We start from the raw sequence: 12,652 nt of genomic DNA, 5'->3' as shown, positions 1-12,652 counted from the left end.
CTTGAGGCACACCACTGGTTACCTTGAATCTTGCAGATTCACACCCACCATATATGACTTTTTTGAAGTCTGTCAGTCAGTCATCCTCTTATTCATGCAAATAGCTTATAACTGAATCCCATATTCTCCAATTTAAGCAACAGTCTTCCATGCTGTATTCTGTCAAAAGCCTTAGCAAAATCCAGAAGAATTATGTTGTATCCATTTCCTTTGTCTAACTCAGTGGTAACATTATTACAGAATGTCAGCAAGTTGCTAAAACATGACCTTCCCTTAGTAAAGCCATGCTGTTTGTTGTGAAGTAGAAATTCTCTGTCAACCCATTTCTGAATGCAAGCCCTCACCCACCTGTTCAAAAATCTTCGCCACCACACCCAAGATTCTGATTGGTCGATACTTGGATCTTTGCACCACACTTATGCAATGGGATTAGCATACATTCTTTCCACTCCTGTGGAATCTTACCTGTTAAGAGACTCAAATCACGTGGGTGGTCCGAAAAGTTCTCAGCCTTGACCATAGATGGCAACGCTATCGGTGCAATTTTTTTCTTTAAGTTAGTACACCTGTCATAAGCATCCATGTGAAATTGCAAGTCATTCTATCAAGTAGTTTGTTTTATACAGCTGTCAGAAGCAAAAGTCTTGTCTGTATTCCTTGAAATGGATAAAATTGAGTATTGTGCGGTAATAAAATTCTCTGTAAAAGAAGGTTTAACGCCAAAAGAAATTCGTAAAAGTTTAACGGTACTCTTTTCCTTCATTTTCGACAATTAAGAAATGCGCTGCCAAGTTTAAATGTGCAGTACTAGCCTTGAAGATGATCCACATGAAGGGCACTCAAAAAGAGTAACACCACCAGAAATCATTGATCAGTGCACGATATATGGTATTGGATGTCCGGTGAGTCAAAGTGTGTGAAATTGCTGAAACTATAGGCATTTCAAAAGAATGTGTAGGATATATTTTGCATAAAGAATTGCAAATAAAGCTTTGAGCAAGATGTATGCTGCATGCGCATGAAAATCTGTGAACAGTGCTTGGAGCATTTTAACAAGAAAAAAACTGATTTTGTGCCTTGATTTATTACTATAGATGAGACTTGGATACACCAGTGCACACTAAAATCCAAACAGCAGTCAAAACAGTGGAGAGAAGCCCTGGCATCGGTGTTTTGGAATGCTAAAGGCATGTTGTTTATTAATTATCTTGAAAAGGGTAAAACAATAACGGCGGGAGGGGGATATTCCGATCTTTTAACTAGACTAAACGAAAAAATTCGTGAGAAAAGACCAAGTTTGCAGAAGGTGTTTTGGCAATGGGAAAATTAAGGGATCTGCACTATTAATTGTTGGAACATCCACCCTATTCTCCAGATTTGGCTCTCTCTGACTTCTATCTCTTCCCAAAACTAAAACTCTTCCTCGCTGGTCAGCGTTTTTCTTTTTCTTCGAATCAAGAGGTGATTGTAGCTGTAGCTGTAGAGGGGTATTTTGCAGGTAGTACTGAGAACCACTACAGGGAAGGAATAATGGAGCTGGAGCAGTGCTGGAATAAATATATTAGTCTTAAGGGAGATTGTGTTGAAAATTATAAATAATTTTGAAATTATAAATTTCAAAATTATTCATTTTTTCATTGGTCTAAAAAGTTCTCGGCCTAACAATGAAAAAACGAATTTACTTCCTCCTCATCCACGAATTTTCTCATACAGTGATGAGGTTGCAGTGAGTTCAATGCTGCATATACCAGGTTGATAGTTAGCAAAATGCCCGCTCATTAGTTGAACAATCACTTCTTCATCAGTCACCTGCATCAAATTCATTCTTTCTTTTACTTGCAGTATAATGATAGAATTTTTTTGGATTGTCTTTAACTTACAGAGCCAGTTTCTTTTCATACTCAAACTTAGCTTTCTGGACAACACTTGTGACTGTTTTGGCCTACTACTTATAACTATCATAACTGACATCATTCTTATGCACACGATATTTCTTCCACATCATCTTTTTCTTATGAATCGCTTGCTTGATTAGATTACCAATCCATTTCACTCCTACTCTATTTTTCGAACTCTAAGGACACATTCTGATATTGCATCATTTAAGTAATTATTGGATGGAATATCCTTCCCATCCAATAACTGATACCATGGCAGAGAACCAGCATACCCCTCAGGTGGTCATAATTTCCTGTTTTGTAGTTCAGCATATAACCTTTTCTGAATGAAACATTCACATAAACTTAACCACTTCCCAAGTGAGTAATGTACAATTGCTGTCACCATCTGGAGACAGAATAGTTACATCTTTAACTGAAACCTCCTCTGACACTAAAATCAGATCTAACACTCTTTGACCACAAGTTCCTTCTGTCACATGCTGCTTGAGGAAGTTGTCTCGCAACAACTCAATAAATTCAGTTTCATTCTTCTCATGTGATTTCATGACTACCCAATCAATGTTTGGATATTTGAGGACCCCAATTATGATTACTCTTTTTGCACTCATTACATTTATTTGATGTTGCATTTCTTCATCACTAGCAACCGATTCACCAGGTCTGCAACAACACTCCACTATATAATTGATTTTGTTTGATTCCAACCCAGACCAGATGACTTCAAATTAAATGCCATATGAAAAACTTTTACTAGTTTTGCAGTCATAGGTCTCACAACTCTAACTGGATTCAAGTCATCTGATATCATTAGTAACATACCTCCCCCCCTCCTCTCCTATTCTATCTATACTTCTTAAAAATACTATACCATTTGCACTTGATACCAGTTAGTAGCCTGTTTCAGATAACCACTAATGACTACATATGAGGTCCCAATATATTAACCAAGGCAACAAACTCTACTCCTTTGTTTCATATACTGTTGTGAAATTTAGTTTAATATTTACTGTACAGTATATATATAAATATATATATATATATATATATATAAAATCACCTCAAGCATGTTTGTGAAGAATTTGAGAAAGAATGAATTTAGGAATACAAAATCCTTTAAACAAAGAGCATTTATTAATATAATTTGATAAAATGTGTCAAAGATAAAGATGAATTTTTAGCCTTTAAGAATCTGGAATGAAGCTGATGGAACTTGCTCTAACTTTCAATTGTCCCATTTTATGATAAGCACCAACTTAAATCATCATCATCAGTTGCATCAGTCTTGGGACTGGTAGCTCAGCAGCAATTTCCTCCATTCCACTCTGTCATTGGTTTCTTCTTAACCCAGTGCTGTCTTTGACTTGGTCAAGAAAGCTTTTCCTTGGTCTGCCTCTTCTTCTTTTCCCCTCTATTTTGCCTTCAGTTATTCTTTTTACAAGTCCATCATGTCGAAGTATATGTCCAAACCACCTATCCCTTCTAATTTTAATCGATTTAATTAGAGTTCTTGTTTCGTTTATCTCTCTCAGGACTTGTTGGTTTGATTTTTTTTCGGTCTATTTTATTTTGTTCATGCAGCGTCAGCACCACATTTCAAAAGCCTTCAATCTTCTTACATCTTTTCTGCCTAGAATCCAGGCTTCACATCCATACAGTGCAATGCTCCATATCAATGTCTTTACTAATTTTTTTTTCAATTGTAGGTTAAGGTTTCCTGTTAAAATGCTTTTCATCTTAGAGAATTGGGCTTTTGCATTGTTTATTCTTGATCTTATGTCTGCTCTTGTTCTGCCATCTTCTGTTATTAGGCTTCCTAAATATTTAAAGCTTTTCACTTGTTTTATTTGTTCCCTGCTGATGTCTATATGCTCTGTATTGATTTTGCCTGTAACAATGATTTTAGGCTTATCTGTGTTGATTTTCATTTTATATTTTTCAAGGTTATTATTTAGTAATTCTAGCATTGTTTTTAACGTTCTTCTGTTTTCTGCTACAAGGGCTATGTCATTAGCAAATCTTATACACGACTTACTCACCATTTATCTTTATGCCACTATTTATTTTATCTTTAGTTTCCTGAATGGCCTTTTCAATATATAAATTAAATAAAAGTGGTGAAAGTATACATCCTTATCTTACTCCACTCCTTATATTTATTATTTTCTCCTTATCATTGATTTTAATCCGTCCATTTTGATTTTTGTAAATTTGATAAATTATTTTCCTATCCCTCAAATCTATGCCAATATTAGTTACACAATTTAGGAGTATTTGCTGGTTTACTTTATCAAAATGCTTTCTCTAAATCAAGGAAGCAAACCAACTTAAATAACAAACAAAAATAGTTCAGATTATGTTATATTATAGAATTCAAACTATTTCCAGGAATGTAATTTTGATTCACTGGACTGAGTCCATAGGAAGTAAAGGTTTGATTTATGATGACTCACTTAAGGATGGTTCTCCAGGAACCATTCAGGTGGTAAAAGTGAGAGTCTACAATATACCATATCATTTAGGAATGATATAGTTGTGAGAGGTATGACAATCATGCATGATAACATTCCCTTTGGCATTTGTTAGAATACCATGTCACATCCTTTAAGTGCAGCAATCATAAAAGATCTATGGAACTGATTACTCTTTTGAGTAAAATACCTTCATATACCACACCACACATTCACAGTGAAATTATAGAATTATACATCATAGAATTTGTTTAATATTAATTTAGCAAAGGCAAATATTTTGAAACAGAGTGAGTCATTCATTTTAGGAATAAGAATAATTCAAATACTGAAGTATTTATCTTGGTGAATACTTTAGGACTATGGGTTGTAGACATTAGTCAGGCCTGGCTATCAGCGGCACATACTCGTATTGAGTGTTAAGAGTTTTTATTTTTATGTGGTGTTTATTTTTTAATGTGCTCCTAATGATACTGGATGATTTGAGTCAGATAGGGAAGAAAGCTATGAATGAAATACTAGCAACAATTTTCCATGTAGCAGTGAGTTTAAAGCCATCTAATGTTACATGGAGTCTAACAAAATCAAACACATAGTGGGGTGCTGATAGAGACCTAGTAGACTGGTTGCTAGTAATGACAAAATACATTACCATATAAACATGATGGATGGGAAATGAGTTATGGGTGATTTTAATTATCTGAACAGTCATTGTAGGGGCAAAAGCTCATAAAAAAATGAATTTATTGATCTGTTGGGAAACAACTTTCTCAAGTAGCATGTGACAGAAGGAACTCAAGGTCTGATTATAGCCATCTATTATAGTCAGAAGGGGTTTTTTAGTTAAAGATGTTACTTTTTCAGGCCAGAAGAATTACAACTACTGTATGAAAATCTAAGTGTGAGTATGAAAAGTCAGGCTTGACTATAGCTGGCTTTGCAAGCTAAAGTCAAGCCGAAAAAATTCTATCATAATGTTGCAAGTAGTATGTAAAAGAAAAATATGAATGTATAAAAATAACTCATGTCAATGCGGATGATATGTGGGCAGCAGATGCAGAAGAGACTATTCAACTAATGAATGTCCATTTTGCTTAAAGCTACTGATCTGGTGGTATTCATCGCTGAGCCTACTGCTACTCCTTCATTGGATGATGAAACTCAGGTGTATGAGGAGGAGGTACTAGAGCTGTTGCAGAAACAGAATAATAATATAGCAATAAGGGCTGGTGGGATAGCATAGCATGGATTCTAAAAGAGTGTTCAGCTGAACTGGCTGTTCCTTTTACTAGGCTATATAATTTGAGCCTCAGAACTGGGAAGATTATACAGGAGTGGAAAGAAGGTATGATTATCCATTGCACAAGGATGATGTGACCAACTACTGACCTATCAATATCTCTGGAGTGGTGTTGAGATTTTGGAAAGTTAGTAAGACTGGTAATTAACCTATAAGATGTTGCATATAATTTTATTAATTGAAATGAACTAGATTTTCAAGAAAATCACAGAAGATGATTGAAATGCATTAATTATTACCAGAAACCTTTTTATCCAATCAACAACTCTTTGGATAACAAACTAATAGTGAGACTTAATTAAATAATAAAATTTGACATCATGCATCTGTAGTGCCAAAGAACTTAGAATTAATAATTAACATGAGAAACGAGCTAATAGCAGGCAGTATGTTTGTTTATAAAGAACAAAATGAAGGAATGAAAGATTAACAAAATGGATATGTGAGGTAAAAATAATAGAGAAAAGGCCTTCTGTGGAAAAGGCCTTCTGTGATATACACAGACGATATTAAAACTGCCTTCCAAGGCCTGAAAAATAAGAGAAAGTCAAATTAGAAGTTTGACAAACAAACAAACAAAAATACATAAATAAATAAAATAATTTTTTAAAAAAAATTTTTATGTAGGGCCCATATACGAGAGGTTGGCTGGTCAACCTATAGTATGTTAGTACTGTATATGGGTAGTAGGTTGGGAAAGGAGAAACTTGTTCACATTTGATTTAAAAGCCTGTATGTTGTATTCCTTGGGAAATGTGTCAGGGGGGAAGAATATTCCACAGTACTGCAGTAGCAGGGATGAAGGAGGAGGAAAAGAAACTTGTTCTGTGGGTTTCAAGGTGTATTGTGAAAGGATGTATGGCAACAGCTGTATGTGTTCCAATGGGCTTAGTACAGAATGGGAGAATTATTGATGCTGTTTCCTATGAACATTTCCCATGAAAATATTTATAGAATATACAAATCGCAGAGACCAAGAATCTATGTGAAAGTGAGGGGAGCGAGTTGGTGAGAGATGGGTCATTTATCAGTCTAATTGCTCTCCTCTGTACTGAGTCAAGCAATCTGAGGGCGTTTTTAGGAGCCCTACTCCAAATGTGAGAGCAGTATTCGATAGCTGGGCAGATTTGTATAATGTTAACAGCTGTTTAGAGGTGAAGTAGTGTCTTCAGCAAAAGAGAAAACCTAGTTTTTTGGAAGCTGAGGATGCAATGGTTGTGATGTGTTTATGCGGAATTTGAGTGTTATCAAAAACAATGCTGGGGGGGGGAGATGGTATTTTTTTGTTTTTTGTGAGAAATAAGACAGAACTGGGTTTTACTAGTGTTGAAGTTAGCGAGGTCCAGGAAGCTTGCAGCCTGTCCAAATGGCAAGCATGCCTTTTGGTCTCTTGCCACAGCAAATGGTCGTAACTTTTGCCTACACTTCCCACCTATATCATACCCAGATGGCTCAATTGCAACACACCCACAGAAAAAGCTAACCTCCTGGCTTCACACTTTGCCCTCAATGCACACATAATGGCAAATGTCCTCCAGTCATTTCAACTGCCCAACATACAATGCCCACTGTATCCTTTTGCCAAAAAGATATCATAAACCTGTTGTCTAAATTAGACACAAAAAAGTCTCCTGGCCCTGATAGCATTCCTCCAATTGTCCTGAAGGGTCTGCGCACCAGAACTGACTCCTATTCTATGCCATCTGTACACACTCTCTTACTCCACTGGTGTATATATATCGCAAAGCCTGGAAACCGGCCTATATTCAATCCATTCCTAAAAAGGGTGACAAATTACTGCCATCTAACTACCGCCCTATCTCACTCACTCACTTCAGTCCTATCTAAAGTGATGGAGAAAACCATCAACTCTCCTCCTAATCCCAAGCAGTTGCACTTGATATCTCTAAAGCCTTTGACCGGGTCTGGCACAAAGGCTTACAAAGCAAACTCCCATCATTTGGACTGTCTCAGGACTTCTGCAGATAGACTGCCAGCTTCCTGTCTGGACGAAACTGTGTGTGATGACAGACAGCTCCCTATCCTCTCACCATTCAATTAATGCTGGGGTCCCACAAGGTTCAGTTCTCTCACCCGACCCCTCTTCCTTCTATATATCAATGACCTACTTCAGTTGACCTCTAACCCAACACACAGTTTTGCCGACGACAACACATTATACTCCTCCCTCTCATTTGACAAACCCTACTCTATACAACTCACTTCAACCCACAGAACATCAAACACTCCCTTTTTGTTCTGCTTTCTGCCCGTTCAAATTCTGTTTTAGAAGTGTTGATAATTTTCTTGCATCTGTTTCGGGCTTCAATATAGGCATTGAAGGAGGATGGGGTTCTTGATTTGAGCTAGCTGTGGTATGCCTGATTTTTCATTTGTACAGCCTTGGCACATCTTTTGGAGAACCAGGGTTTAGTTAGGGGATGGCAGTTCAGAGTAGTAAATTGAAAGATACTATCGATTACCTTTCAAATTGTTTATTAAGTAACATCTGCTTAGGTAAGTATCATCAAGGACAATTGTGTAGAACTAACACAATAGTATACTGTGTTAGTTCTACACAATTACGATTTCATTAAGGTTTCTCTCTCCCTTCCCTCTTCCTAAATAAATAGACCATTTAGATAATGAATAGATCTAAATGAATAGACTAATTTGAAAGGCAACAGACAGTATATTTCAACTTTTTTTTGTCAGACTTCTAATTTGATTTTCTCTTATCTTTCGGGCCCTAGAAGGCACTTTTAATATCACCTGCATGTCAGATCTCTATTATGTCACCTTTTATACAAGAACTGCCCACATTTTGTCTTCTTAGAGCCTCTTCAACTGCATCACATCTAGATCTCAGGTGTTTCAAGTCTTACCTACCTGCCTCCCATTGTTTTTGATTGAAATGTCTGTTTTGCTGATCATTCATACATTTTTTTGTTTAAGTGATACTACTTTACCACCTTAAATTAGCTCTGCTTACACACTCTTGAACACTAAAATATTCAGTTTCTTTCTAATATATTCATTTTTAATATGGTTCTGCTGTTAAAAATGAGGATTATGCTCTAACTACTTTCTTTCTTGTTCCATATAAATTTAAGATACTGGCACTTCTCCACTATTTTAATATTTAATTTGCATTCTTCACTAACAATTATACATAAAAAAGCAAATATTTTATGAAGATTAAGTGGAGAATTCAGCTGGATATTTTTTACTGCAATTATTTAATTTGGTTAGAGAGAACATCATCTGTTAGAGGAAAAGAACTGAGCTCAATGCCACCAATTCTGATATCAAATTTAATAGTACTTCCTCATATACAGATTATAAGCAACATCTGTATTAGCGTACAACCTTATATATGCTTCAATTTTTTGGTTTTTACATTTCTCTCTTCTAAGACCCTCCTAACTGCACATTTCAATTAGACTTAAGAACTAATTAAGGGATAGGTAACCTATATACAGTTACCTATCCCTTTGGAAGATATATAGCATCTCCTGACATGTAAGCTCAAGAAAATAATTATCTTTCCTGAAAAATAAATGATTACCACTCATTGTCTTTCAGAAAACATGACTGAAATTTTTACACGATTAGAAATCTTTGACTTCTATAAAGTATATATACATTGTGTGTGTGTGTGTTATCCAAATAAAATACCTTATATAATTTTTCTTCTTCAAATTCAAATATCTTGACAACCAAGTAGAGATGTGTGCTATTGTCCACCCTAGAAGATAATGTATTTTAAAGATAAGAAAAACAGAACAAATATGCAAAGGCACAATAAACTAATTTTGCTCATATAAATTCATTAACTATAAAAAATTATAAAATAGGCTTTCATTATCTCATCCCTAATGAAATCAAAATCTTTCATAAAATACAGCAATTTCTCTGTTTATGCAGGTTCAAACTACCTGATATTTAGCCATTTTATTTATACATCCAAATGAGTTACATTTTTCTTATTTCCTGATAGCATCAGGAAATAAGAAAAATGAAATTTAGTTATTAAGGCTTAGAAAACTATCTTATGCAATTATAATGTAGTGCAAATGAGGGTTGAGAGTCTTAGATCTAATCATATCACCACAAAATGTGATTGTGAATGGAGTGTTTAATAGTCTCCCATCTGGAGACAGTTACTAGGGAGTGATCACCTGGGTTGTAACTAGTCATATGAGAACTCCTGTAAAGAAGAGATGTGGAGCTACAGGGCTCGTGGTTATCAAAAGTCAAGGAAGTAACTGGAAGCTATGGCATAGAAGGAGAAGTGCAAAGGACCCATGCTGCTTGAGCACTGATCAAGGGCTATTTAACAGCAGCAACATCTGAGTGTATTCCAATAGCAAAAAGACTACATAAAGTACAGGTAAAATGGATGAAGAGATTAAGCATTAAATCTGGAAGAATAAGAAAGCTTTGTGGCAGCAACACAAGGTGAACATTGGTAATAATCAGCTGCATGATGAGTATAAAATGCATGACAGGATGGTAACTCAGTTGGTAAAGAAGCAAAAGTGCAGTATAAGCAGAAATTAGCTATTCGAGCACAGAAAAATCCTAGTGAGTTATATTGATATGTGGCAAATAGAAGAAAGAATGACTATGGAAGGATGTTAGTTGATGACAATGGTAGATTGATAACTGATGCAGAGGATATAGCTGAAATGAAAATTTTGAATGGGAAGTTTATCACTGTAATTCATCCTCATGAAGGCAACATCATGAGAAATTAGAGTATAGTAGAGGAGGGACTGATGGTGGGTGAGGAGGAGGTATATGAGGAATTAGGTAAATTTGATGTTAATAAAGCAATAGGATTTGATGATATATTCATGTCGTGAAAGACTGCTCCAGAGAATTAACAGCATCCTTGGCACATCTATTCACACAGTGAGTTCAGAGGAGTGGGAAAATTGTTACACTTCGCAAACAGGGAAATAAGACTGCAGCTACAAATTAATTATAAGAAGGCTAATCTGTGTCTGGAGTTGTTAAGGTGTTTAGAGCAATCAGTGGGGACCAAGATTCAGAGCTGGGTTAATAATAGCAGTTTATCCATTATTGCCAGCATGGATCTGTTGAAGGGAAGGGTTTGACATGCCAGCATGGATCTGTTGAAGTTGAATTTGACATCTTGTTGCAGTGCACCTATGCACTGCAACAAGAATCTTATGCACTGCAACAAGATGTCAAATTCAATGGATAAGGGAGATGCATACATAGTGGTATACTCTGATTCTTCAAAGAACTTTGATTGCTACATGACAAGTCAATAACTAAACTGAAATGTGTGGGATTGGATAAGAGACTAGTGATTTGGAGAAGTGATTGGTTATAAGATAGGTATTATTAGATTGTGTATGGAGGGTGGGAGCAGCATTTCTTATCCCAAAAGAGGAATGTCCTTAGTGGCATGTTGCATAAGTCTGTTTTGCTGCCATTATTGCTTTAATTTGTATGTTAATGATATTGGGATGGACTTAATTATAGATATGCAGCTGTTTGCCAATTAGAACTATGAGAAAAGAGCAGACGTTGTGGCTTTGCAGGAGGATCTTAATTGACTATGCGAGCGGATAAGTGTGTGTGCGGCTATCAGTTTAATGTCTGAAAATGCAAATTCTTGAAATTTGGTAGGCAAGGGTGGGATGCAGTGCATACATTTAATGGGGTAATTTTGAAGGAAGTGGAAGAAATGATAGATCTGGGAGTGATAATCAGCAGAGACTTGAAGTTCAGGGATCAAAATTTTTCCCCAATTTTTTCATTTATTTTTATGTAGTCTGGAAATCCTGCTCTAGAAACCAAATGTGGAATTTTTTTCAAGTCACTTCTGCCTTCCAATAAATGGGGCAATGGTCTCATACTAGGTAATAAAATTCATCTCCCACCTAAGACAAACACAAACATCCATGCCCATGGCAGGATTCAAACCTGTGACCTGTTGTTGGAGAGCAGATATGTTAACCGCTCAGCCAACCAACTAGGCAGGCAATTTGGAATACAAAATTTTCAAAAAAATTATAAAATATTAATTTTTATTGTAATTTCCATATAGCCCACTGATTCTCACAAAATGATTTAGTTGACTTTTGCTGAGCGCTTGTATCCATAACCAATCTGTAGTGGTGATACAATCATATAGAGTTGCACCCCAAATTTGCTCTTTTCCCAAAAATTTGTCATTAAATCCAATATGCAATCTTTGTTAGACTATTTCTTAACCCCAACCTCTTTTGAAACAATGTAACAAATTTTCCTCAGTGAGAATTACAACCAATTTCCCCCCCCCACACACACACACACATACCAACAAAAAAAAAAAAAAAAAAAAAGTGTACACAAATTCTACTTCATTTTTTATTTATTAGGTTTACAAAAATTCTAGAAATGGAAAATCTTTGACAGATGTTGAGCATGGGAATGTCCTTACCTTAATTAAGCTGTTTGAAAATATAATATTCAGCAGAAGAAAGGAAGCATAAAGAGTACCGAAATAAGTGTCTGGGTGAATTTTGTGTGTCACCATATACAAGCGTATTGTCCAGATGCTGCTAGCCATTATGGCAAAGTATGTGCTGCTTTACAGTTAATAGCCACTGTTAAGTTTAACAACTGGCTCACAAAATTTTTCAAATTTTAACAATTGGCTCCAGCAAAACTGGGTCTAGTTGACCATGGCTTGGATACCTTGTACAGAATTAAATTGAAAAAAAATTACTATGGATATGGCACCTAATCTTAATAAATATGGTTGTGTTAAACTTCCCATGATTTGGGAAACTAATTCTTAGGCCAACAGCTAAAGCTAGCCAACAGCATTCATAGAGGGCATCACCTCACAGGACTTGAGACTCTTGGTCTAATTTTTTCCGCTTATTGTTTAAAGTGTTTCTGTGTGGGTTTTTACGATATTAAGATCAGTCCCTGATTTCTCATTGACAGATGAAATACTG

General features: G+C 35.8%; 1 protein-coding gene across 1 annotated transcript in view; it reads right to left on the bottom strand.

The window, feature by feature from the left end:
• The window catches only part of prd1 (pleckstrin homology domain-containing protein pruning defect 1), a 274,327-nt gene that overhangs the window by 109,695 nt on the left and 151,980 nt on the right, over positions 1 to 12,652 (bottom strand). Inside the window, exon 7 of the mRNA XM_090394672.1 lies at positions 9,348 to 9,417. Coding sequence (XP_090250798.1) covers positions 9,348 to 9,417 — 70 coding nt within the window. The remainder of the gene's footprint in view (positions 1 to 9,347; positions 9,418 to 12,652) is intronic.

Source organism: Typopeltis vanoorti, chromosome 6, assembly GCF_054136105.1.
Source record: "Typopeltis vanoorti isolate ZY-2024b chromosome 6, IOZ_Tvanoo_1.0, whole genome shotgun sequence".
Lineage (NCBI taxonomy): Eukaryota > Metazoa > Arthropoda > Arachnida > Uropygi > Thelyphonidae > Typopeltis > Typopeltis vanoorti.
Note: the sequence above shows the minus strand (reverse complement) of the source record. Positions and strands in the feature narration are given on the sequence as shown.